The following is a 27,451-nucleotide window of genomic DNA, read 5'->3' as shown; positions in this document are numbered from 1 at the left end:
ATTCACTTGCATTGTATGGACCTACAGAGCTGAGATATTCTTCTAAAAATCTTCATTTGTGTTCTTCAGAAGGAAGAATGATGACAGACTTTTCATTTTTGGGTGAACTGTTCCTTTAATAATGTATATAGAAACTGAAACTGAGAGAAGACAACTTTATTTACCCCTTGTGGGATGGGACGTTAGTGTGGAAGCAGTAAAAATAGTTAAAACTACTAAAATGTCAATAATAATATAAAATAGGATATACAGATCATACACAGAAAAATCCCCAGTGTTAAATGTATACTCCTGGTGTTAATGTGGTTCTCACTCGCTGGTGTTAAAAACTAACACTGAAGCAGTGTTGAATCTACAGCAGATAATTAAATAAAGTAGATACACTCTCTAAGAGTGATGATTTATCATTAGTGATGACACCTGATGTTAACAAGCAGAGTCTACTGAAGGAAAGAGGAACAACAAGAACAAGAAAACAAGAGAACAGACCAGCACACACCACAACAATTAAATCTGTTTTACAGCCACACAACATTAGATGTACATCAACTGCAAATAAAATATGCTCTTGACAACAAATGAAATGTCTCAACATCTCACGGGAGAAAGCTTGAAAATGCTCAAAATACAACATTGCTATGTTCTATTATTATAAGTAACTTTGGGATTTTTTTTTCATGTGTGTAAAAGATTATCAGAATGAGCTTTATGAGCTTTATTGCCAAGTATGCTTACACATACAAGGAATTTGTCTTGGTGACAGAAGCTTCCAGTGTACAACAATACATAAACAATAAAAAAACAGCAGCAAGACATAGATAATAGTAAAAAATAAAAAATAATTATACACATACGTACAGACACACACATACATACATACACACATACACATGAGTAGTGCAAATCTAATACAATCTGTTATGTACAGTGTAAATACAAATCTGTTATGTACAGTGCAAATGTTTTTTTTTTTTTTTTTCAGAGGAATGAAATGGCAGAAGAGGTTGGATGTGTTGGATAAATATAAGAAAGACTAAACTGTGTATTGCACATAGTTATTGCTCAATGGGGCAATTTAACTGTTCATGAGATGGATAGTCTGAGGGGAAAAACTGTTCCTGTGCCTGACGGTTCTGGTGCTCAGAGCTCTGAAGCATCGGCCAGAAGGCAACAGTTCAAAAAGGTAGTGGGCAGGGTGAGTGGGGTCCAGAGTGATTTTTCCAGCCTTTTTCCTCACTCTGGAAGTGTACAGTTCTTGAAGGGAGGGCAGGGGGCAACCAATAATCCTCTCAGCAGTCCGAACTGTCCTTTGTAGTCTTCTGATGTCTGATTTCATAGCTGAACCAAACCAGACAGATATTGAAGTGCAGAGGACAGACTCAATGACTGCTGAGTAAAACTGTATCAGCAGCGCCTGTGGCAGGTTGAATTTTCTCAGCTGGTGAAGGAAGTACAACCTCTGCTGGGCCTTTTTCACAATGGAGTCAATGTGGGTCTCCCACTTCAGGTCCTGTGAGATGGTAGTGCCCAGGAACCTGAATGACTCCACTGCTGCCACAGTGCTGTTCAGAATGGTGAGGGGGGTCAGTGTTGGGGTGTTCCTCCTAAAGTCCACAATCATCTCCACCGTTTTGAGCGTGTTCAGCTCAAGGTTGTTTTGACTGCACCAGACAGCCAGCTGTTCAACCTCCCTTCTGTATGGAACAGAGAGTTGGTGTAATTTAGTCCGGAGAATAGCTGGGATGATGGTGTTGAAAGCCGAATTGAAGTGCACAAAAGGATCCTTGCATATGTCCCTGGTCTGTCCAGATGTTACAGGATATGATGCAATCCCATGTTGACTGCATCATCCACAGACCTGTTTGCTCGATAAGCAAATTGAAGGGGATCTAGAAAGGGTCCAGTGATGTTCTTCAGGTGGGCCAACACCAGTCTCTCAAATGATTTCATGACCACAGACGTCAGGATGATTTTTGGTTTCTTTGGGACAGGAATAATGATTGAGCTTTGAAGCAGCATGGGACTTCACACTACTCCAGTGATCTATTGAAGATCTGTGTGAAGATGGGGGCTGGTCAGCACAGGATCGAAGACACGCTGGTGAAACGTCATCTGGGCCTGAAGCCTTCCTCATCTTTTGTTTCCGAAAGACGTGTCTCACATCATCTTCACAGATCTTAAGTGCAGGTTGAGTAGCAGGAGGGGGGAGGAGGGGGGTTACAGGAGGTGTTGTGTTTGTGTGAAGTGAAGGTCAGAGCGGGTGTGGGGTGTGAGATTGGGCCTTTCAAATCTACAGTAGAACACATTCAGGTCGTTAGCCAGTTGTTGGTCCACCACAGGGTTGGGGGTAGAAGTCCTGTAATTCGTAAGTTATTTCATGCCACTCCACACTCATGCAGGGTCATTAGCTGAAAACTTGTTTTTCAGCTTCTCAGAGTATCTTCTTTTAGCCATTCTGATTCCCTTATTCAGTGTGTTCCTGGCCTGATTGTACAAGACTTTATCCCCAACTCTGTAAGCATCCTCTTTGGCCTGACGAAGCTGTCTGAGTTCCGCTGTAAACTATGGTTTGTCGTTGTTAAATGTTAAATAAGTCATAGTAGGAATGCACATATCCTCACACAAACTGATATATGATGTAACAGTATTGTTGTTCTGTGTCTGTGATTTGATCAGTCAGCTGTTGCAGCGCCGCATTCAAACACGTGTTTGGTGCGATATACACACCAGAATAAACAAGGAAAACTCCCGCGGCGAGTAGAAAGGCTTACAGATAATAAAGAGCGGTTTCAAATTAGGACAGCACATCCTCTTTAACGTGCGGACCTCCGCTTTTAATTCCGGGAACGTGGAGGAGACTAAACAAGCCAGTTATGCCCTCCAAAAAATCAGAACAGCAAAACGCCAGTACAGGAACAAGATTGAAGGACAGTTTAACACCACCAACTCTAGAAGCATGTGGCAGGGAATTAACATCATCACAGACTTTAAAGGGAATAAAAACTCCGCCATGAACACCGCTGCCTCTCTACCGGATGAACTAAATACTTTCTATGCTCGTTTTGAGGGAAATAACACCGCCCTCGCGGAGAGAGCTCTCGCGGCCGAAGCTACAGAGGTTAGTTCACTCTCCGTCTCTGTAGCGGATGTAACCCGATCCTTCCGACGGGTGAATATCCGCAAAGCCGTGGGCCCAGATGGCATTCCGGGCCGCGTCATCAGAGCGTGCGCGAACCAGCTGGCTGGTGTTTTTACGGACATTTTCAACCTTTCCCTCTCCTTGTCTGTAGTCCCCACATGATTTAAAACATCCACCATTGTGCCTGTACCAAAGCAATCCAAAATCACTTGCTGAAATGACTGGCGTCCTGTTGCTCTGACCCCATCATCAGCAAATGCTTTGAGAGACTAATCAGAGATTACATCTGCTCTGTGCTGCCTCTCTCTCTTGACCCACTGCAGTTTGCTTACCGCAACAACCGCTCCACTGATGATGCCATTGCATCTACAATACACACTGCTCTCTGCCACCTGGAAAAAAGAACACTTATGTAAGAATGCTGTTTGTAGACTACAGCTCAGCATTCAACACCATAGTGCCCTCCAAGCTAGATGAGAAACTCCGGGCTCTGGGCTTAAACAGCTCGCTGTGCAGCTGGATCCTGGACTTCCCGTCAAGCAGACGCCAGGTGGTTAGAATAGGCAGCAACATCTCCTCATCACTGACCCTCAACACTGGAGCCCCACAGGGCTGTGTTCTCAGCCCACTCCTGTATTCTCTGTACACACATGACTATGTGGCAACACATAGCTCCAATGCCATCATTAAGTTTGCTGATGACACGACGGTGGTAGGTCTGATCACTGACAATGATGAAACAGCCTACAGAGAGGAGGTGCACACTCGGACACACTGGTGTCAGGAGCACAACCTCTCCCTCAACGTCAGTAAGACAAAGGAGCTTGTGGTGGACTTCAGAAGAAAAGACAGAGAACACAGTCTCATCACCATCAATGGAGCACCAGTGGAGAGAGTCAGCAGCTTCAAGTTCCTGGGTGTCCACATCACTGAGGAACTCACATGGTCCGTCCACACTGAAGCCATTGTGAAGAAGGCTCATCAGCGCCTCTTCTTCCTGAGACGGCTGAGGAAGTTTGGAATGAACCGCCACATCCTCACACAGTTCTACACCTGCACTGTAGAGAGCATCCTGTATGGCTGCATCTCCGCCTGGTACGGCAATAGCACCGCCCACAACCGCAAAGCACTGCAAAGGGTGGTGTGAACTGCCAGACACATCATCGGAGGTGAGCTTCCCTCCCTCCAGGACATATATACCAGGCAGTGTGTGAAAAAAGCTCGGAGGATCATCAGAGACTCCAGCCACCCGAGCCATGGGCTGTTCTCACTGCTACCATCAGGCAGGCGGTATCGCAGCATCAGGACCCGCACCAGCCGACTTCATGACAGCTTCTTCCCCCAAGCAATCAGACTTTTGAACTCTTGATCTCCCACGATCAAAATACATCAACACTGCACTTTATTACTCTTACTCTGATATCTCACAACAGACTGTCATAAATTATATTATTATTATATTATGTTCTCTCTTAACAACTTACTATCAACTGACAGCCTGAATGTCAATACAGTACAATACAACCTACTGTACATTTATATATACTATATATACTTTTTTTATTGTATAATGTGTATTCTATATTGTGTGTATTGTATACTGTACAGTGTATGTTATTATTTGTATATTGTGTTATGTGTAATTATGTGTATATTAGACTTTAAATTGTGTTGTGTTAATTTGATGTTATTGTAAATTGGTATATGTCTCATCACTGTCACGATTGCTATGATGATCGGAACTGCACCCAAGAATTTCACTTGTGTATATGGCTATGTGACAATAAAAGTGATTTGATTTGATTTGATTTGTTACATCCGTACACCAACTTTCATTGATGTAAAAGCATGTTCCACCGCCTCTCGTTTTCCGCGATGTGTTCCGCTCTGAACAGCTGGAAGCCCAGCAGATGTAATGCGCTGTCCGGAATGGCTTCACTCAGCCAGGTTTCTATGAAGCACAAGGCAGCAGAGGTTGAAAAGTCCTTGTTTGTACAGGTGAGGAGATGTAGTTCATCTGTTTTGTTAGGGAGAGAGCGGAGATTTGCTAGATGAATGGATTAGGAGTTAATAAAGATTTAGCTTCATTTAGTGTTGCTGATTTTGTGTTATTTTATTTTTTATTTGAAGTCACCATTATGGTAATTAGTGTTAACTTTGGTTAGGCACTTGAACCTTATTCTATATTATCAAATTCTCTTTTAACCAGTGCAATAAGATTTCATCAAAACAAGTGTAATTGTGCTGTGATGAGAGAGAATACAATTAGCTGAAAGCAGGTTTTTCTTATTTTGAAAAGGGTCAGTTAGAAGTGTGATGCAATGGTTTCTTTTGATGGATACTCACTGTAAATAAAATTAAAGCTACATTATTCATACCAATAGCAATAAATATGAAAGTTACTGTAACAGATATTTGTCAAGTTGAGAAGATCCTGCCAGAAAAAAGAAAACTTTTGCACAATTAGACATACAGACATCAACACTCGGTGTGCAAAACTCATCAATGGTGACAATCAACAAACTCGTTTTTAGATCCATGCCGCAATGCATGCTGGGTGCCATTGTTGAGTTGTGTACTTTGCGAACACCCATAATGCACTGCAGCATGGATCTAAAAATGAGTTTGTTGATTCTTGATGTCTGTGCGTATCATTGACAGCTCATAAATTATCCTTAAGAGACAGTTTCTGCTCATCTTATCACAGCATTAAATTCACCCTTTTTATTCATATTTTTCCATAGTATTTCTGAAATACATATGATTTTACTTTTAATGATGATACTTCAGATGAGATCTCTCTTAAATGTACCAGCTAACATACAGGTGGATCTTCTCCATCACAGGATTTTGTACTTGAACAGCATTACACTGTCCTGCATATAATCAAGTTTCAGGTATCTAACCAAAGAGAACAATAATCACCATAATTAAACAACACAATGACATCAGCAACACTAAATAGAGACAAACCTCTATTAATTCTCAGTAAATAACCTTTGCAGACATATAAAAACAAACATCCTCACTCAACATATTGAAAGATTGTTGTCTAATAACATATTTTATTTGCAGTTGATGTACATTTAACACTGGGGATTTTGCTGTGTATAGGGTGGAACAGGGCAAAAGCCAAGTGTGGAGTAAAAGGCCCCCTCACCACCTTTTTAAAAAATAACAAATAATTTTGATAAAAACAACCTTCAGTTATCATTTGTGTTCACACAAATTCTGTTGCTTCATCAATATTCAATAACAAATTCGTTTTTTAATCTTGATACACTTTGCGATCAGAAAAAGGCACATTTCCTTAAAAAGGGCATTTAGCCCCTAAAATGTAAAATAAATAAATACAGAAAATTCCAAATGGTAATTATGAAAATGCTTGGTTATATCATTTGAGCATCTGATTTAGCCTGTTATTTGGGAGTTGAATGTAATTTCCATACTAATGCATCAATCAATTTATTTTATTTTGAATATTAAATTTTTTTGAAAGTGACTAAATGGTCTTTGAGGAACTGTATAGGTCGTGTGAAGCAACGCTTTACACAAAAGAAGTCTGTATTTAGAGTGTTTATAAAGACTGTATTGAGTCACCCTTAACACCACAGTGTTCATGTTACATTGTAATTACATTGCATCACATAAGTTATAATGTAATACTAATGGACAACATGTTCTGTACTTAAATGTAAGGGAGACAGGGGCTTATAACATAGGGAAGTTGTCACTAGGGCTGTTTATCAGTAACTGCAACATGTTAAAGGTGCACTCAGTCATTTTTTCCTCATTAATAAAGTTGAACTCCTAAAGACATGAATTGTAATTTGACATATGTATAAAATCATGATCACTCACATTATAATGAAGACTCCAGTCATATCAGTAACCTTATAAAAGCTGTTTTATTCTACATGGAGGGGGTCCGCACATGTTAGAATCACATGATCAGCCGAATACTACTCACTTAATCTCAGTAACCGTCCTGTTATTGGACACTTTCACTCACTGATTAATGTAATGATGGCTGACTGTGATTACTAAATTTCTACAATGGCATCTGAAACGGAAAACTATTGATTTGAAATGATGCTGCATCCACACCGCTATAGATGTCAGTGTAAGTCCAAGATGACACAAAGACAAAAGTTACTGAGTGCACCTTTAAGTATTAATTCCAGATGCACAAATGTTTGTTTTCTGTAGCAGTGATTGTGTTTATAATATTAAAATTCCAGTATTATCATATGGTTTAATAGCTGTTGTTTAAAAAAGTTAATACAATAAAACCACACTGGGGAACATTAAGAAATGGGTCCTCAATGTAATGAATGTAGATTTTAACCCAAAGATTGTTTTCTCAGGACAAATGTCAGGTTGGGGCAAACTGTCACATTTATATCAAGGGAAGTTGTTACATGTGTTTTAAATATTGTAATTTTATTCAGTTCTTGTTTGATCATTTTTTTTTTTTTTTCATGAATTACTGTGTTTCATAATTGTTTTACTGTTTACATTTAGCTGAAAAGCCATTTAATAACATTAATTTCTCAAATCAGTGTCAATAAACAGCTGGTTCCCATTGTGAAAATATGCCCTGCAAAGAGGGTGTCTTTTTCCTGCACACACCAAAAATGATTTTTGCTGCTTGTTCAATTTACTTAATTAAAATGAACTAAAGCAACACAATCCTAGGACATTTTGTCACAACTTGATTTCATTGCGTTATATCATTTACATTTGTAAAATGGAAGTTTAGTTGGGAATACATGAAAACTGTTTGTGGTGTTAATATAGCACTGATGAAACTGGGTAGGAGATTTCCATTTCACAGCACGATAGGGAGAGTAAATGTTCAAATTAAGTGTTATTTTATGTGTTATTGTCCAAGATAAATATAAAAGGGGATACATGCAAGTTTTTAATGTTTTGTTATGTTGAGATTTAGATAAGTTTCTGTCATGTTGGAGTTTTAGGGGTTATCATTATGGTGAAGAGTGAAGCTTGAGCTGAGGATGAGGACAGGTAGATGTCCCAAATGAACCTGATTGCTCGCTTTGCATAGTTACTAAACTACACTCTGTAGTGCTTCCAACCAGCATATATTCAACATACTAACATTCACTGTCGCTAGTTAGTACATAAAGTGATAAAAGGGATTTACTTCGAGTTTCATTTGAGAGACTTACACCTCTAATTATGTTGGGTTTACCTAATTCAACCAGGTTACACAAAGTATTTGTGTTGAGATTACATAGTAATTTTAAGTCAAGAAAATTAATTTCAAACATGTGGAACCACTGTCCACGAATGAATCATCAAAACTTTTTTTGAGTGTGGGCAATAATGGTTAAAACATTGCTTTAGACTAAGGTATTTGTCTATAAAGAAACGATATAGAGTCAAATGTGTCACAACTAGACCTGGTTTCCCATATCTAATGTGACTAAATCAATGGACTCTGATGACATCCTGTGAAACCAAGCTTTAAACAAAAAACAGCTGCGTTTAGAGTGTTTGATGTTATGGTATTGAGTCTCACTTTACTCCACAGTACTCATGTTACAGTGTAATTACATAAGTACTGGTAATACTAATGCACAACATATACTTAAAATATCATTGTTTTGTGAAATTGCACATGTTTTGAAGAAATCACTTATAGTGTGGTACTATAGATAAATTAATTGTTCTTGGTTAAATACAAGTTAAGCTCAAACAATACTTGTAACATATTGTTGATTACCACAAAAAATAATTTCACCTTGTCCATCATTTATTTAAAAAAGCATAGTTACAGTAAGGCGATTTTAATGAAAGTCATCATCCAAATGTGTAGTCACAAGACTATATGCGTTAAAATGATTTTAGCATGTTATATCCAATATTGGGATTACAAAGTTTAGTTACCATGGCAACAAAGTTGTAATATTGGATTTATCTTATAAAAGATTTTATTTTATAAAAACTGTATGTTTTACACTAGTGTGAAAGCAATATCTGCCCCTATGAGCTTATTACCTGCACACAGGTGATCGTGACTCCACCCCCTCACACCTTTCAATGCATCAGTCTCATATACACACAGTCACACAATATACAGACTCCCAAACCACAGTGCATACCAGTTTAACTCAGACACTTGAGTAAGAGGCAGCATGTCTAATATAACAAAAGTGCTTTCTAAGAGGCAGGATAGAGGAGAAGGAGTGGGAACCAACGAAAATGCAGTTCCCTTTAACAAGCAGGACTTCCAGAGCCTACAGAGCGAGTATTTGGGGAAAAGAGCCCTGTTCTGTGACCCGACCTTCCCGGCTGACGCGGAATCTCTGGGCTACAATGAACTTGGACGGTATTCCTTCAAGACCCGAGGAGTGGAGTGGAAGAGACCTAAGGTAATGTCCTGTAAGTGTGTTTGCTTTTTCTGTACAGGTGGAGTGTAAGTAAATATTAAGGTTTGGTTTTGCCATCCTTCTGTGTTGAAGAAATAATTGGAAGTGAGTTATAATAATAATAATACACTTTCATTACACTGTAAAAAGTTCAATAGCTGCCTTGCACGTTTAAATAAAGTCATAATGATGCCTAAGTTGTAGTAACTTACAGTATTAAGTTCATTGCACTTTTTTTGACAACTCTAAATGTACATATTGTAGAAGAAAAGAAGTTCAAACTGAAAACTAGAGTAGAAATTATATAATAAAAACATGTATTGTTCTCTATGTATGCGTGCATATTTGAATGTGTGTGCAGATATAAATGCTCACTATGGCAACAGCTCAGGTGTCTAATGTCTGTGTGTTGTTGATACAATAACAAGAGTCATTTTCCTATTGGTCTGCATTGTTATATACACAAGACAGTTTTATCTCTTTTAAAACACAGTAGCCAGAGCATATGGAAAGTTTAACGCATATATAATGTCTTATTATTCAGGTGTAGCATTAAATAAACAGGGCAATGCTATCAGTTGTAATTGTGCTTTCATTTTCCATGTTTTTAAAGGAGCTGTGCTCAAACCCCCAGTTCATTGTTGATGGAGCCAAACGGACTGACATCTGCCAAGGAGCTTTAGGTGAATTTAAAATACATATCATGGTCAGAATTGTTGGCTTTGTTTGGTGTTAGGGGTGTGGTCTGTAGCATAATACACCATGCATCTTTTATGAATTCCACTAAAATGGTGATCAGTACAGGTTAGGACACTATCACTCAGGTAGTTTCAAAACACTTGCTGCTTATGTGCAGTATTTGCAATCAGCTAGTTTTTTAATGATTTATTATTGTATTTATTTAGGTATTTAGTTAATCATAGATGCTGTACAGTTGATCTGTCTACTGTTATCTTGACTCCCAAATCAGTCTGCTGTCCTCCACCCCAAATTTACACAGACCCATACTAGGCGGAGCAAAGCACAATGAGAAAGCAAATAAAACCTCCGTATGAAAAGGTTTGCCAACTGTCCTGAATTAGCTGGGATGTCTCATATTTTGCCAAACCGGCAATAATATGAAAATGATGTCACAAGACCAGCAGCTATACTGCATACTGGCATTTCTTATAAGTAGGCGGTACGGTGTCCTGCTCTTGTGAAATGCTCAGGAGGAGGGTTAGGGTTAGGGTTAAATCGTAGGTTCAAACACGTTTACATTACGTTTTCGGTAATGTGCAGAATGAGATGCGCACAAAGGTTTGCTCAAATCCCTAATCCATAGTAAGATCAATAATAATAATACCGTTTGCCTTGGCAATCATTTCTAATTAGGGTTACTTCACACTGCAAGTACACATCTTTTGTCACCCTAGTCTCCTAAAGTAAACGTTACTATAACTAAATTTTTGCAAACCAACTTTTTACGTGCTACTTTCTACGTTTCGCTGCAGTTTCCTGGTGAAACACTAGAGGCGCTACAACAAAACTGTGCGTTTTGTTCACCTTCACACAAATCACGGGTACTATGGCTGTTTATGACTGTATAAACACTTATTTTTTGCACTATTACTCACACCATTCTATGTTATTATAAAAAAACACTTTTATTCGAACACATCATTTGAAAAACTATACATTTTAACACCTGCATTACAGACCTACATTTACACACGTATTACAACATGATTCGCCTGCGCTGGAGCTCACCTTATAGAGTGTTGGACTTTGAACTCGGAGACTGAGTCTCATGCCCAGCCAAGGACGCTTGAAGTGAAAGTGAAGCAAAAGTGTCATAGAAGTGACACGAAATGACGTGGTTGCTTCAGTAAATGTGCTTTTCATGTCGAATTTGCTTTTAAAACACTTTCGGTTAGGTTTAGGTGTTGGTTTAGGGTAAGGATGTCTGCTTTGTCCACCTATCATTTATCTTTTTGAACACTATTGGTTAGGTTTAGGTTAAAGTTTTAGGTTACAGGGGCATATTAGGGTTAGGTCAGTGCAGTGGTTCTCAAACCTGTCATGGAGGCCCCTCAACACTACACATTTTGGATGTCTTCTCAATCAAGCACACCTGATTCAACTCATCAGCTTGTTAGTGGAGACTCCAAGATTTCAATTGGGTGTGTCAGAAAAGGGCAACATGCTAAATGTGCTGAGCTGGGGAGCCTCCAGGACCAGTTTGAGAACCACTGGGTTAGGGGGTTAGGGTTAAGGTTACTTACATCCATTTAATATTCACCTTAAAAACCTCATCTGATTTTAACATAATTTCACTCACGTTTGGCGCCCCCCGCTGGAGATTTCACTGGGAAACTGCAACCAAACGTGTAATGAAGCATGTAATTTTGGTTTGCAAAAATGTTGCCATTGTCTTATAAATTTCATGAGATCAGGCTGTCTTTTGTTGTGGAAAAAACATATTGCAAGACCTGGAGATGGTGTAGCTTTGTGATTAAAGATTTAGGCTGGTAACCCACAGGTTGTAGGACCACACCCCACAATGCTTGCTTTGTAAACTATTGCCATTATGTCCTTGAGCAAGACACTTAAGCCCAGGTTGCTCTAGGAGGACTGGATCTGTAATAAGTGTATTGTAAATCCTTTTGCAGAAAAGCAACATGTCAATGAAGAATAACCAGGTTATGGGTATCTCATTACCTTTTGATCTCTGTGCAGGTGACTGTTGGTTGCTGGCAGCTATTGCCTCTCTGACTCTTGATAATAATATTCTGGAGCGTATAGTTCCACCTGGACAAAGCTTTACGGAGGACTATGCCGGCATCTTTCACTTTCAGGTCAGATTTACCAGAACATATACAGTGGGTATGAACATGAGTCCACACTGGAAATCTGGAATTCAAATCTAATTTAAACCTGAAAGTAAACTAAATGTTTTAGGATAGTTAAACATTCTAAATAAAGAATGATACAATAAATGCTTTAGAACATTCTTAAATCATGCTGGAAAAAAATGGATCATCAGGTTTTGCACAAACTTGTGGAGTCCATGCCAACTCTAGCGCATGCTTTCAATTAAGCAAAATGGGGCCCATACCAAGAAATTCTAAAATTCATGTTAATTTTTCAATTCAAATTTTTACTCTGATAAATGTTGTGCTGATAAAATAATTTGTAATGAAAACAGTTGTATTACATTAGAAAAATTCAAAATAGCATTTCACTAGAGGTATCAGACTTTTAGGTGACACTGTAATGTATTACAACCAGTGTTAGGTACAGTAAGTTACTTATAAATAGTAATCTACTACAAATGAACTATTATTACTATTAAATTGTAATCAGATTACTGTACTGATTACTTCATGGACAATTAATCACATTACAAATTATGTTACTTTTAAGTTACTTTTCAAAACAATTTTCACAGAAAAGTTTTTAGTTTTTTTGCTCAACACATTCAAAATAATGTCTAGATTATGTCTATATTTCCTCGTTCATTGTCGCTGTCACAGAAACACAAACAGACGTACATGTGAACAAAACTCATGTTTTAAATGTATTCTACATAAATAATATTATTTTAGAAATGTGCAACCCAAGTAATGTACTTTAAAGTAATTAACTTGATTGAAAGTCAGTAACTCTAATCTAATTACAAGAATTAAAATTGTAATGCATCACACTTTTTTTTAACTAAAAGTAATTACATTAACCAATTACTTTGTAATCAGATTACTCACAACACTGATTACAACACCATTTTTTATTGTAGAGTATTGCGGTCACAATTGTTCTTTAATTATAACACAACTGTATTGTGTTATACTGTAGTATTGCTTACAACACGATATATGAGCATATTAAACATCTATATGTGATTGGATGAGCCATGTTCAAAACTAAAATAGCTGATATACACACCCGTGACATCATACTGAATTCTATATTAAGGTAAGGATGATGCATTAAATGGAATATGTCAGACTGAATACTGGTGTTGTTGTCTTCTCCATAGTTCTGGCAGTATGGTGAATGGGTGGATGTTGTCATTGATGACCGGCTGCCCACCAGAGATGGAAAGCTGCTGTTTGTTCACTCTGCTGAAGGGTCAGAGTTCTGGAGTGCTCTGTTGGAAAAGGCATATGCAAAGTGAGTGTGCATGCATGAATATGTGTGTGCAACTGAACATTATTATTCATTATTCAAGTACCTGTTGGTAATAATGACCTGAACTACAGCGTAGAACAGGATGGTATCTGAGTCATTTGAAATGCTCTGTAAACATTACTTTGTGCCTGTAGCCACAGCCTTCAAAATACACAGTTTACACTGCCTAAAACTACACAATGCTGATTGCTTATTACATTGACAGTGGCCCCAAGACATATTTGGACACTTAAGCCACATTTATAGTAAAACCATATACATTTCATTGGTACACATGCAGTTTACAAAAATCACATTTATTTCTATACATCGCATATATTTATTTATATATCACCAGTATTTCTGCCATTTTCTGAAGGGTAAATGGCTCATATGAAGCTCTGACGGGAGGCTGCACGACTGAAGGTTTTGAGGATTTCACTGGAGGAATTGCTGAAAACTACGAACTGAGCAAAGCCCCTCCATACCTGTTTAAACTCATTCAGAAAGCACTAGGGCTGGGATCCCTGCTGGGCTGCTCTATTGATGTGAGTAGTTGCGTTACACATAAAGCAAACTTTGACAATGACAAGATAACTGTTACATACATTGACATATAATCAAAATATCAATACAAGTAAAAATCTTATGTTGGAGCAATGGTCTAGCAGTTAGCACACTTGCTTTAGACACGATTTTCTAAGATCCCAAAATAAATGGTACTAATTTACTTGTGCAATCTAATAAATTGTGTGTACACTTTGCAGGTATATTGTGGTTGATTTGCTAAGAACAATTGCACAAATAGCCACACATGTAAATTGGTTGGACACACCTATATTTAAAGAATGCTTTTGTGTGTGGTAAGACCAAATGTTACCCATGCAAACTCCCTAAATGCTGCTAAATACCAGTTGCCAGTTGCAACAAACCCCTTAAAGGGATAGTTCACCCAAAAATGAAAGTTCTGTCATCACTTACTCACCCTCATGTTGATTAAAACCCATTTAATTTTCTTTCTTCTGTGGAAACGTGTTGTTTTTAACAGATTACCAGTGCGTATGAGACAGAAGCAGTTACCAGCCTGAAGCTGGTGAAGGGACATGCCTACTCACTCACTGGTGCAGAGGAGGTTAGTCATTTTACCCAAATGCCAGAATGATAGGAAAACTTCACGGAGCCCTAAACTGATTGTTCTCTGAATTGTAGGTTCACTTTAATGGGCAGCCGGTGCAATTGGTGCGTATCAGGAACCCATGGGGAGAGGTGGAGTGGACGGGTGCTTGGAGTGATAAGTGAGTTTTGTCCCCACACTAAAGGGAATACATTAGTTCAACCAACAATGATGTCCCTCATGTCATTCCAAACACATATGACTTTCTCTTTTCCTTGGAACATAAAAGGGGCATATTTTAAAGAATGTACTGATCGCTGTCTTATCCAATGTGAGATTTCTGAAAACAATATTTTGCACTTTCTCAGCTCTAAAGAGTGGGACAGCGTCCAACCAGAAGAGAAAACTAAACTGGATTATTCAGCTGAGGATGGGGAATTCTGGTAATAAATGCAATCTTTTTACTCAACAAATCAAGAAATAATTTTGATTATTTGCATGATTTCCAGCTCTTCCTCTTCTTGTCAGGATGGCGTATTCTGACTTTGTGAAGCAATTCTCAAAGCTGGAGATTTGTAATCTGAGTCCAGACAATCTGACAAGGGACGAGGTGAGCCGCTGGAACTACTACCAGTTTGAAGGCAGCTGGAGGGTGGGCTCCACAGCAGGTGGCTGCAGGAACAACCCAGGTATATTTAACCTTCATTAACTTGTCCTGGAGAACTTGTTGGTTGCAAGGAGCATCATCTGAATAAACCTCCTTCTAGTCAATGGCACAATGAAGCTGTTCATTGTGTGTTAATTTAATGACCCAGTCCTTGCCCAATCCATGCCTTCTACCTTTGTACATGTTGATTATGGAGAAATATAATCAGAATAACTGATTATTATAGACTTGACCCAAACGTGCTTAAAACCAAGGTGTTTTTGATTTTGCAAACAAAGTTCATTTGGTTACCCAAACAGAGATAGTTCTCAGATGCATCTCAACACTTCTCTCATATTTCTCCACTACAGCAACATTCTGCTCAAACCCTCAGTTTGTGATCAAGCTGGAGGACGTGGATGATGATCCTTATGATGGAGAAGATGGCTGCACTTTCCTAGTGGGACTGATGCAGAAAGATGGACGTAAAGACAAACGCTTTGGACGTGACCTTAATACCATTGGATTTGCCATCTATAAGGTAACATACCACTGGTTACAAATAACCAGTAATACTATAATAACAACTGACACTAGTCTTGCCACCAATATCACCACTAACTTACATCTTACAACCATAATTACCACCAACAGTAAACCAACATTACAAAAAACTAAACCACCAACCTTGGCACCAATCTTCCAACCATCATTAACACCAATACACCAAACTAAACAACCATTCTCAGCACCAGTCTTACAACCATCCTTACCACCATTACAACAAACTAAACCACCATTCTCAGCACCAGTCTTACAACCATTATTACCACCATTACAACAAACTAAACCACCAACCTCAGCCCCAATCTTCCAACCATCATTACCGCCATTACAACAAACTAAACCACCATTCTCAGCACCAGTCTTACAATCATTATTACCAACATTACAAAAAACTAAACCACCAACCTTGGCACCAATCTTCCAACCATCATTAACACCAATACACCAAACTAAACCACCAACCTCAGCCCCAATCTTCTAACCATCATTACCACCATTACAATAAACTAAACCACCTCCGTTAGCACCAGTCTTCCAACCATCATTACCGCCATTACAACAAACTAAACCACCAACATCAGCACCAATCTTACAACCATCATTACCACCATTACAACAAACTAAACCACCAACCTCAGCCCCAATCTTCTAACCATCATTACCACCATTACAACAAACTAAACCACCTCCCTTAGCACTAATCTTCCAACCATCATGACCGCCATTACAACAAACTAAACCACCAACATCAGAACCAATCTTACAACCATCATTACCACCATTACAACAAACTAAACCACCAGCTTTAGCACCAATCTTACAACCATTATTACCACCATTACAACAAACTAAACCACCATTCTCAGCACCAGTCTTACAACCATTATTACCACCATTACAACAAACTAAACCACCAAATTTAGCACCAATCTTACAACCATTATTACCACCATTACAACAAACTAAACCACCAACCTCAGCCCCAATCTTCCAACCATCATTACCACCATTACAACAAACTAAACCACCAACCTCAGCCCCAATCTTCCAATCATCATTACCACCATTACAACAGACTAAACCACCAACATCAGCACCAATCTTACAACCATCATTACCACCATTACAACAAACTAAACCACCACCCTTAGCACCAATCTTGCAACCATTATTACCACCATTACAACAAACTAAACCACCAACTTTAGCACCAATCTTACAACCATTATTACTACCATTACAACAAACTAAACCACCAACCTCAGCCCCAATCTTCCAACCATCATTACCACCATTACAACAAATTAAACCACCAACCTCAGCACCAATCTTCCAATCATCATTACCACCATTACATCAAACTAAACCACCAACCTCAGCCCCAGTCTTCCAACCATTATTACCACCATTACAACAAACTTTAGCACCAGTCTTACAACCATTATTACCACCATTACAACAAACTAAACCACCAACCTCAGCCCCAATCTTCCAACCATCATTACCACCATTACAACAATCTAAACCACCAACATCAGCACCAATCTTACAACCATCATTACCGCCATTACAACAAAGTAAACCACCAACATCAGCACCAATCTTACAACCATCTTTACCACCATTACAACAAACTAAACCACCAACATCAGCACCAATCTTACTACCATTATTACCACATTACAACAAACTAAACCACCAACTTTAGCACCAATCTTCCAACCATCATTAGCACCATTACAACAAACTAAACCACCAACATCAGCACCAATCTTCCAACCATCATTACCGCCATTACAACAAACTAAACCACCAACATCAGCACATATCTTACAACCATCATTACCACCATTACAACAAACTAAACCACCAACATCAGCACACATCTTACAACCATCATTACCGCCATTACAACAAACTAAACCACCAACATCAGCACTAATCTTCCAACCATCATTACCACCATTACAACAAACTAAACCACCAACATCAGCACCAATCTTCCAACCACCATTACCGCCATTACAACAAACTAAACCACCAACATCAGCACCAATCTTACAACCATCTTTACCACCATTACAACAAACTAAACCACCAACCTCAGCACCAATCTTCCAACCACCATTACCGCCATTACAACAAACTAAACCACCAACATCAGCACCAATCTTCCAACCATCATTACCGCCATTACAACAAACTAAACCACCAACATCAGCACCAATCTTACAACCATCTTTACCACCATTACAACAAACTAAACCACCAACTTTAGCACCCATCTTCCAACCATCATTACCACCATTACAACAAACTAAACCACCAACATCAGAACCAATCTTCCAACCATCATTACCACCATTACAACAAACTAAACCACCAACAAACATCATTACCACAAATATTAACACTAATCACTTGACTGCAATTGAGCAAATGTGAATATTTTGCAACCATGTAACATAATATGGATTTGAATATTCGATTAATATAGAATCTTCTTTGATTCTTATTTTTCAGGTTCCACAAGAGGTGAGTATGTAGCTGTATGTTTACTGTAATTCATAATGTTTACAGGGCATAATTTTAAATGCTAAAAGTCTTCACCATTTTTTCTCTCTTTTGTTTTTAAAATACAGACATTGATATGAGACAAACTTATCAGATACCATGTATCTATCTTGATTACTTCATTGAATGTATTTTTCTTGCAGTACAAGGGTCGCAGTAATATTCATCTTGGCCCTGATGTACTGCTGCGTCAGCAGTCCGTTGCGGGGAGCAACACCTTCATCAACCTGCGAGAGATGTGCGAGCGTTTCAAACTGCCTCCTGGTGAATATGTCATTATCCCCTCCACTTTTGAGCCACACCGCAAGGGCAGCTTCATACTGCGTGTGTTCACTGAGAAAGAAGTTGATGCCAGGTTTGTTCAAAATGTGTTTTGTTTTTTTGTTGTTGTTAACAATAAGAGACAGCTGGTGTGTATGTGAATACTGCTAATATTTTAGCTGTTAAGATTAGAAATAATGAGTTTGTGTAGTTCTTGTTTTACACCACATGATGGTATTATTGCACAGGTTATTTTCCATCTAGAGCAGATATGAACCCTTACAACCACCTCAACAATACACCCAAACCTTTAACCAAGAAATCTGACTAAAACGTGACCCAAACTCTAAAACCAAGTCCTAAGTCATAATTTTACTTTCTTCTGTTTTTTAACTGAACACATGATGGATGTATTTCTGGCTTTTTCATCCCTACAGTCCGATGGATGCGGAAATCAATGCAAATGTGAAAAAGGTAAATTAATCTACCTATTCCAAACACAACATGTATTATTGTTAGATGTAAAGAACATACAATGGGGTCAAAATTCTGAGATCACTAGTGAAAAGTATTCTATTTTGCATTTCTTTTCTAATTTAATACATTTTTTTTTCTTTACAAATTATTATGCTGATCAAGGATGTAACTACATATTCAGGATTAGGGGGGATCATATGCAATAATTTAATAATGAACCATGTAAAAAAACATATCAGTAGACCACTATTATGAATATTGGGGGGGACATGTCTCCCTCAGTGTCTATGGTTGTTACAGCCCTGATGCTGATTATATAATTTGTAAAGAAAAAAGAGAAAAGTTGAAAAATTTACATGAATTTCAGAATTTCTAAGTATATTTTTCTCTAGTGAAATTGTAAATTATTATTTAATTCTAAATGATTATTAATATTATTAAATGTAATATTATTCTATTAAAATATTAATTATTATTACATTCTAAAATTAATATTTAATAATTTATTAAATAAAAACAATTCTCTCAGCATTACATATCCGAGAGTGAAGTGGACCCACATTTCAAACACCTTTTCTCGCAGTTTGCTGGAAATGTGAGTAAAATTACAGATTTTTCCTTTTTTATCATAATCATTTAATTTTCATGTACTGCAGATTTAATTGATCACAATATTTTTCACCAGCCTGTTCTTGTTTTATCTCCTCAGGACACAGAATTGTCTGTGTTTGAACTAAAGCAGTTACTGGACAATGTTGTGTCTAAAAGTAGGAAAACTCATTTTCTATTAATATAAACATACAGTAGGCCCATACTTAAAATCTGGTTTTCGAAATCTAATTTAGACCTGGAAATAAATGGAATGTTTTAGGATTTTTAACAATTTAATACAAAGAAACATTGTTTAAACAGAAAAGTGTTCTAACAGTGCTGGTCATGCTCTCAGTAATGTTCTGTATTGTTTCATCCAGGAACAAATGTGAAGACAAATGGATTCAGTATGGAAACATGTCGCCACGTTGTCAGCCTACTAGATGTATCCTTTTCTCACTGGATGATGTGAATGGATTTTTAAATACAACTTTTGGGGCAGTTGCTAAGTAAAAAATGGTGGGAGGGGGGCCCTTGGAGATAATTGGTCCTGGGACCTTTGCAAGTCATAATCCATCCCTGCAGATAACAAATATCAAATATTCTCATATTTTGAGATTCTCAACATTGGTGTCCTTCCTATTGTAAGACCATGGCAACAGAATGCAGTATTGATCACATGGTTATCATAACCCTTGACCTCAGTTCAGAGAGACGGCAGCTCCAAACTCGGCCTGGTGGAGTTTCACACACTGTGGATGAAGATTCAGATATATTTGGTATAGATATTTGATATTTGACACAGCAAAACAATAGGCCTACTCTTCATCTGTTTAAAATAAAAGGCAATGTACACATGTTTTTTTGGGAGTGACAACCACAGCTATATTTTCCAACTTGGTCTCATAGAATAATGTTACTATACCTACATTTTTGACTCGTTGTATGTATCGCAGCAGTTTTCTAGTGAAATGAACACTAGAGGCACTACAACAGCAATTACTTTTATTCCCTTTCACACAAATCATAAGTAAAACGCCAGATTATCAGTTCATAAACACTTACTTTTTAAACTGTTCCTCACACAGTGCTTTCTTATGACATCTAAACACTTCTACTATAGTGCATGACTTGTAAGGCGATACATTTTAACAGTTGCATTACATAACCAACTATATTCCCAAGCTTAAGTGCGATCAAATTGCGTGGTAGCTCAACTGATAGAACGTTGCACTTGCGATGTAAAGGTCCAGAGTCCTGAAGAGCACACGAGTCGATAAGTGAGCCGAAAGTGCCATAGAAGCACATTTCATTTACATTTGCTTTTTATGACACTATCGGTTAGGTTTAGGTTCAAGGTTCAGGGTAGGAAGGAATGTTTTCTTGAGTTAAAACTCAATAAAGCATTAACCTTAAAAGCCTAAATTTAACTCGTTTGTAGCGCCACCCAGTGGACATTTCCCCTCAAAATTGCTGCAATGCTGCCTAGTGCAATTAATGTTGTGCTATTACAACCCAAAAAAGCATGTGAATTGTATTAAAAAGAGATGTTGTTTACATTTTTGAGCAATGTTTTCTTATAATAAGAATAATATGTTTTTCTTTTTAACCCCCACCCCAAATAAATGCATTTTTGGTCATACCTTACCAGGACATTTTTAAGAAGTACGACAAAGACAACTCAGGCACTGTGAGTTCCCATGAGATGAGAGATGCGGTGAAAGAAGCAGGTAATAATTGTTTAGGATTGTTTAGAGTAGGTTGAAGTATAAGTCAATAATTTCTTCTAAGGCTACATCCATTAATCCGGATACATTTAAAAATGGCATTTCCTTTTTCTAAATGTTCTCCGTCCACACTGCCGTTTTCAAGCGTTTTCCAAAAGTTTCTCGTCCACTCTGAAACGTTTGAAAACTCTTAAATCCCTTTACTGCGCATGCGAAAAATTACTGTAACGTACGGTCTGAAATGCAATTATCCTCATGTTCCATCTCCGGACAACAATTCCGAGTAAACTTCCCATCGCCTTTGAAGGAATGCAATGTGAAGGTTGTATAAAGTAACTTATCTTTGAAAATGCTCTTAAAGTGAATATCACGCACAGCTACGCCACTACAACATGGGTCGCCATCTTGATGGTTTTGGGTTGAATGGATCACACGATTGTCTCGCATGACAACAAATAAGTCATCGTTTTCAGATAGCTCCTTTTTCCTTGTCCACACTACAACGCGAAGACGGCATTTTTAAATTTACCCTTTTGGGAGAGCGTTTTCAAAAAGCTCAGTTTTCGCTGTCAGAATCGCCATCTCAGTGTGGACGGAAGGCCAAAACAAAGAGAAAAAGATGTGTTATCAAACAAAAAAAGCATTAGTGTGGACGTGGCCATAATGAAGAGTGAAGTAACAATTCTGTTTATTTTTCTCTACAGGATTCCAGCTGAACACCGAAGTACTACAGGTGATAATTTCACGTTATGCAAACCTGCAGTGTGCCATTGACTTTGATTGCTTTGTAGGCTGCTTGATCCGCTTGGAGATGCTCTTCAGTAAGTTTTGCTGTTGATGTGACAGGAAAGGTCCCATGTCCCATTACTAAGTATTAGATACAGTTTAATATTTTAAATTGCCAAAAAACAATTATTAGAATTGGGATTGTGAAAATTTTTTACATTTTCATCTGTGCCCTTCACAGAAATGTTTAGAACATTTGATAAGAAGAACACTGGGAAAATTGAGTTGGATATCCTGCAGGTAAAGCGGTATAAATTTGTGTTGATTTTTGTATCTTATCACTGTAGCATTAGAAATTTACAGATTGTGTTTTTGTCTATGTTGCAGTGGCTTTGCTTGACCCTCAGTTGAAAATCCACTCATCGTCTTTGCAGCAGACCAAGAATTCCCAAATTGCCCTTCCCAAAAGATGGGTAGTTTGGCTGGCAGAGGAAAATCAATTCAGGAAGTGCATTTAAACTTTGATTTCTCTTCAAAAAATAAATTAGTTTATGGTGCTGTTCAATTAAATAAAACCAGTTGCAATAATAAAGACGAATAAATTGCATTCTTTCTGTTTAAAAGTCTTTAATTTTGATAATATGGTTTTATACTTCCCTTAAGAAAGTTGACCATTATTCTCGACCCAAATAGATAAGTACGGTTAACTGCAGTTATTGTTACTACTGAAAACCCATAATAAATTAATATGGGATCTTTGACTCACAAAACGTACTGTGCCGGTAAATAGGTTACCATAGTACTCATTTATAACTATATTTATGATTATTGTATTAACATGGTACTCCAACGTACTTTAAACAATACCATGGTACTTTTTTGTAATTGCTGCCTTAATCAGTGAGCCTTCTGAATCAATTTTAATTTCTTTCTTTTTTGTGGATGATAGTAGTGGGTGACCAACTGTTTTATTGTAGTACATTTTGTAAGGGCTGAAATCGGTCCATTCTTACATCAGTGGTTACTCTCACAACAACCCCTTGGTTATACTTTCTCTTTAGTGTGTACTATGGTCACGCCCTCGTCATTTAACTCGGTGCTCTCAGGTGGGCGCTACTGTTTGTTGTTACGGACACGACGAGATGTCAGGAATTGCGCCGAAGCTCCAGAAGAACCAGCCGGAGGCAGCGGGCATCGGTACCAACCAGTGGCGTAGCAGTCATTTCATAGCTGTCAGTAGGTGGCTCTCACTGACCCAACACAGTATTAATATATTACAGTATATATTAATATATAAGTATTATATTAATATAAACATATTATATATATATATATATATATGTTTTGGTTTTTTCTCCCCTTTTCTCCCCAATTTGGAATGCCCAATTCTCAATGCGCTCTAAGTCCTCATGGTGGCGTAGTGACTCACCTCAATCCGGGTGGCGGAGGACGAATCTTAGTTACCTCCGCGTCTGAGACCGTCAGTCCAAAGCATCTTATCACGTGACTTGTTGAGCCCTATTTCGTGGAGACATAGCACGTGTGGAGGCTTCACGCTATTCCCTGCAACATCCACACACAACTCACCACGCGCCCCACCGAAAGTGAGAACCACATTATAGCAACCACGAGGAGGTTACCCCATGTGACTCTACCCTCCCTAGCAACCAGGCCAATTTGGTTGCTTAGGAGACCTGGCTGAAGTCACTCAGCACGCCCTGGATTCAAACTCACGACTCTAGGGGTGATAGTCAGCATCTTTACTCGCTGAGATACCCAGACCCCCATATTATATACTTTTAATATTTGTAGTATTTTAAAGATTCAAGTATTGCAAATAATTGCAAAATTGAGCTAAATTAGCTGCAAAAATAAAGGGCATCTTGTGGAGCACTTGCTTCTGTTTCACACATGACAATAAAAGACCGAGCATAAACTGGTCCTGAATAAATTATTTAATCAATTACAATAATGATATTTGTGCATGTGCACGATTTTATTTTTTACTCTGTGCTTGTGCATTGTGGGATTTAAATGTATCCAAGAGGCTTCGGATCCATTTAATGGTTCAGTGACCATTTCTGGTGATGCCAGAAGGTGGCGACAAATGAGCAAATCTTTCATTTCCCTTCAGTTTGTGACCTGCTGAGCAAGAATTTTATCATTAGACAACAATAATAGTCTTATAATAATTATGAGTTTCAATAACATCCATATGTTTTCATTTATAAAAAAGCTCGTCTACATATCTATTCACTTCAGTAATATGCCTAAGCGTTTTAAGAACACAGCAGATTTGTCAACTGCACAACAACATATAGTTAAAAAACAGGAGCTAATATTAAAAATAGCTTTACATATTTAACACAGATCTTGTAATCTGCTTAAACTGGCAAAAAAAAAAAAAGAAAAAAAAAAACCTTTTTTATCAAACTATTACCTCACAAACATAATGTAAGAAGTATAACATAATGAAGACTCATGCGCTGATATAAACTCCACTAACAATGTGTGCTTAAAAGAAGGATTGTCCTTTGTATTGTTTTTCCTGCAGTGCATTTCCTGAAATGCTGCCAATCAAGAACGATATGCCGATAAATAACTCTCATTTATGAGTTCCTCATCTATAGATTATTAATTTAGATCAACATCAATGCAGATGAAAACATGGATAAATGAGCATTGTTGAAAGCAGTAGAAATGAACAGAGCCGTGTTGATTAGACTGACTGTCTATTACGTCAGGGTTCTTTCAGCTCATGAAACTCACCTGTGATTGGCTGCATGTTGCTCAATCAGCCCAAAGTAACAAAACACAAAGAATACTGTATACAAATCCACCATGTGTACTCGGGATGGGTTTAGCTTGAAAAAGTGCGGGGGACAAAATCACCTTTTTAAAGAGTGTGGGGGATGTGTGCCACACGTGCCCCACGGCTGCTACGCCCTTGGTACCAATGCTCAAGCAGTCAAATTCCTCAATGAGGATTATGAAGCGCTCAAGTGGGAGTGTCTGGAGTGTGGACGCTTGTTCCAGGACGACACTTTTGAAGCCAATACAACCGCACTCAGGTTCAAGCAACTGGGAAGGCACTCCTCCAAAGTGTGCAGTGTTGAATGGATGAGACCAACGGTGAGTGTATTCAAATAATTAAAAATTAATACATGTAATAAAGCATTGAATAACTATTAGTTATATATATATATATATATATATATATATATATATATATATATATATATATATATTTGATGTAATATTTATTTGGCATTGATGGACATTTTTCTTATTTGCATGGTCGAACTGTTCACACATGTTGGATGGCTGTGGTTCATAAAGAATGGTGTCGGAGCATCTTCTATCCCTGTTTTCCCACATACATAGAGTCATTCAAACAATCATTTTTTAGAATGAATCTGCTATGAATCAGTCTCAGTCATGAATCATGTTCAGTGAAAATCTGGAAAACATAAATCACAAAATGAAATAAAGAGAAATAGTGGAAATAAAGTGTAACAAGCTTAAAATGGGAAAGGAGGAGGCAAGAACCGGCTGAACAGTCAAAGTAATATTTAATCAAACAAAAAGACACACAACACAAACACACACATGGCAGCTGCATGTGTCTCTCTCTCTCTCTCGAACTGCGGCGTTCCACTGCACTTATCCCTCTCCTCAGATGATTGGCCCAATTGGGACCCGCCCGGCCCCGCCCACTTCCTCATCACACTCCTCCCTCCTTTGCCTCAGGCCGGGGAACCCCCGGCATGACGTACATCTGCCCCCCTCTTTTCCGGGGGGTGGGGGGCACTGCCCTTCTGGCCCTGCCTGCCGGCAGGCTTTTCCCCGCCTCTCTAGGGCTGGGGAGGGGGACGAGGGGAGGGAAAAACAAACAAAAAAATAAAAAAAGAGGAGAGGGAAAGGGTAAGGCGGAGCGACAGTGAGAGAGAGAGAGGGGAGAGTGAGAAAAAAAACTTGCTCGCCGGTTCCCAGACATGCCGTCGCCTGGTCCTCGATCACTCCTCCACCCTCTGGCGGACGACAGTCACTCCTCCCCGGGCGGACTGGAGCCAGTCCTCGGACCTCTGGTGGATGGAACGCCCCTCCACTCTAGGCCAGCAGCGAGCCCCTCCTCCCCTCGCAGACGGCGGCATTCCTCCACGTCCAGGTGGCTGGCAGCAACTCCTCCATCCCCCGGCGGATGGCCGCGGCTGCTCCTTTGGGTGGATGGCAGTGGCGAGGACTTCACGATAGCGCATCCATCCTCCTTCCCGGGTATCGGTACCAATGTAACAAGCTTAAAATGGGGAAAGGGGGAGGCAGGGAACCGGCTGAAGAGTCAAAGTAATATTTAATAAAACAAAAAGACACACAACACAAACACACATGGCAGCTGCGTGTGGCTCTCTTTCTCTCGAACTGCCGTGTTCCGCTGCACTTACATTTACATTTTTTACATTTATTCATTTGGCAGACACTTTTATCCAAAGCGACTTACAAAAGAGGAAAACATAAGCGAATCATCTTAAGGAGACAGTGGTATGAAAAGTGCCATATTACAAAGTATCACTAGCATCATAATTGTATTCAAAACAGAATAAATTGCAACAGGAATTTGTTTTTAAAGACGTGTTTTAGTTGTTTTTTGAAGACAGAGAGTGAGTCAGCTTCACGGATGGAGTTGGGAAGGTCGTTCCACCATCGTGGTATGATGAAGCTGAAAGTCCGGGAAAGTGTTTTGGTGCCTCTTTGTGTTGGTACAACAAGGCGACGTTCCTTAGCTGACCGCAGACTTCTAGTGGGCGCGTAGCTCTGCAGAAATGGTTTTAGGTATGCTGGAGCAGACCCAGTGACTGTTCTGTATGCCAGCATCAGAGCCTTGAATTTGATACATGCATCAACCGGCAGCCAGTGGAGAGAGACAAGGAGTGGTGTAACATGCGCTCTCTATGGTTCATTAAAGACCAGACGTGCTGCTGCATTCTGGATCATTTGCAGGGGTCTAATTGCACATGCAGGGAGGCCTGCAATGAGAGCGTTACAGTAGTCCAGTCTAGTTATGACAAGTGACTGGACAAGCAGTTG

The 27,451-nt window shown here is 38.7% G+C and overlaps 1 protein-coding gene across 1 annotated transcript; it reads left to right on the top strand.

Annotated features, from left to right (window-relative positions):
- Positions 1-9,245: 9,245 nt before the first annotated feature.
- Positions 9,246-22,958, top strand: capn8 (calpain 8). Its single transcript, XM_051694181.1, has 21 exons — positions 9,246-9,537; positions 10,148-10,217; positions 12,253-12,371; positions 13,553-13,686; positions 14,063-14,231; positions 14,732-14,815; positions 14,893-14,978; positions 15,166-15,240; positions 15,326-15,486; positions 15,815-15,984; positions 18,534-18,545; positions 18,728-18,939; positions 19,283-19,319; positions 19,852-19,917; positions 20,032-20,089; positions 20,294-20,358; positions 20,624-20,692; positions 21,565-21,643; positions 22,345-22,461; positions 22,608-22,666; positions 22,754-22,958. The coding sequence occupies exons 1-21, from the start codon at positions 9,301-9,303 to the stop codon at positions 22,775-22,777; spliced, it is 2,103 nt and encodes a 700-aa protein (XP_051550141.1). The 5' UTR covers positions 9,246-9,300; the 3' UTR covers positions 22,778-22,958.
- Positions 22,959-27,451: the final 4,493 nt, after the last annotated feature.

The sequence above is a fragment of the Myxocyprinus asiaticus genome, chromosome 49, assembly GCF_019703515.2.
Source record: "Myxocyprinus asiaticus isolate MX2 ecotype Aquarium Trade chromosome 49, UBuf_Myxa_2, whole genome shotgun sequence".
In the NCBI taxonomy this organism is placed as follows: Eukaryota; Metazoa; Chordata; class Actinopteri; order Cypriniformes; family Catostomidae; genus Myxocyprinus; species Myxocyprinus asiaticus.
Note: the sequence above shows the minus strand (reverse complement) of the source record. Positions and strands in the feature narration are given on the sequence as shown.

Excerpts from the sequence above, each read along its gene's own strand:
- capn8 (XM_051694181.1), top strand. The coding sequence starts at position 9,301 with ATGTCTAATATAACAAAAGTGCTTTCTAAGAGGCAGGATAGAGGAGAA. Across the intron at positions 13,687-14,062 it reads TTGGAAAAGGCATATGCAAA|GGTAAATGGCTCATATGAAG; the intron begins GTGAGTGTGCAT and ends CATTTTCTGAAG. Across the intron at positions 14,816-14,892 it reads CACTCACTGGTGCAGAGGAG|GTTCACTTTAATGGGCAGCC; the intron begins GTTAGTCATTTT and ends TCTGAATTGTAG.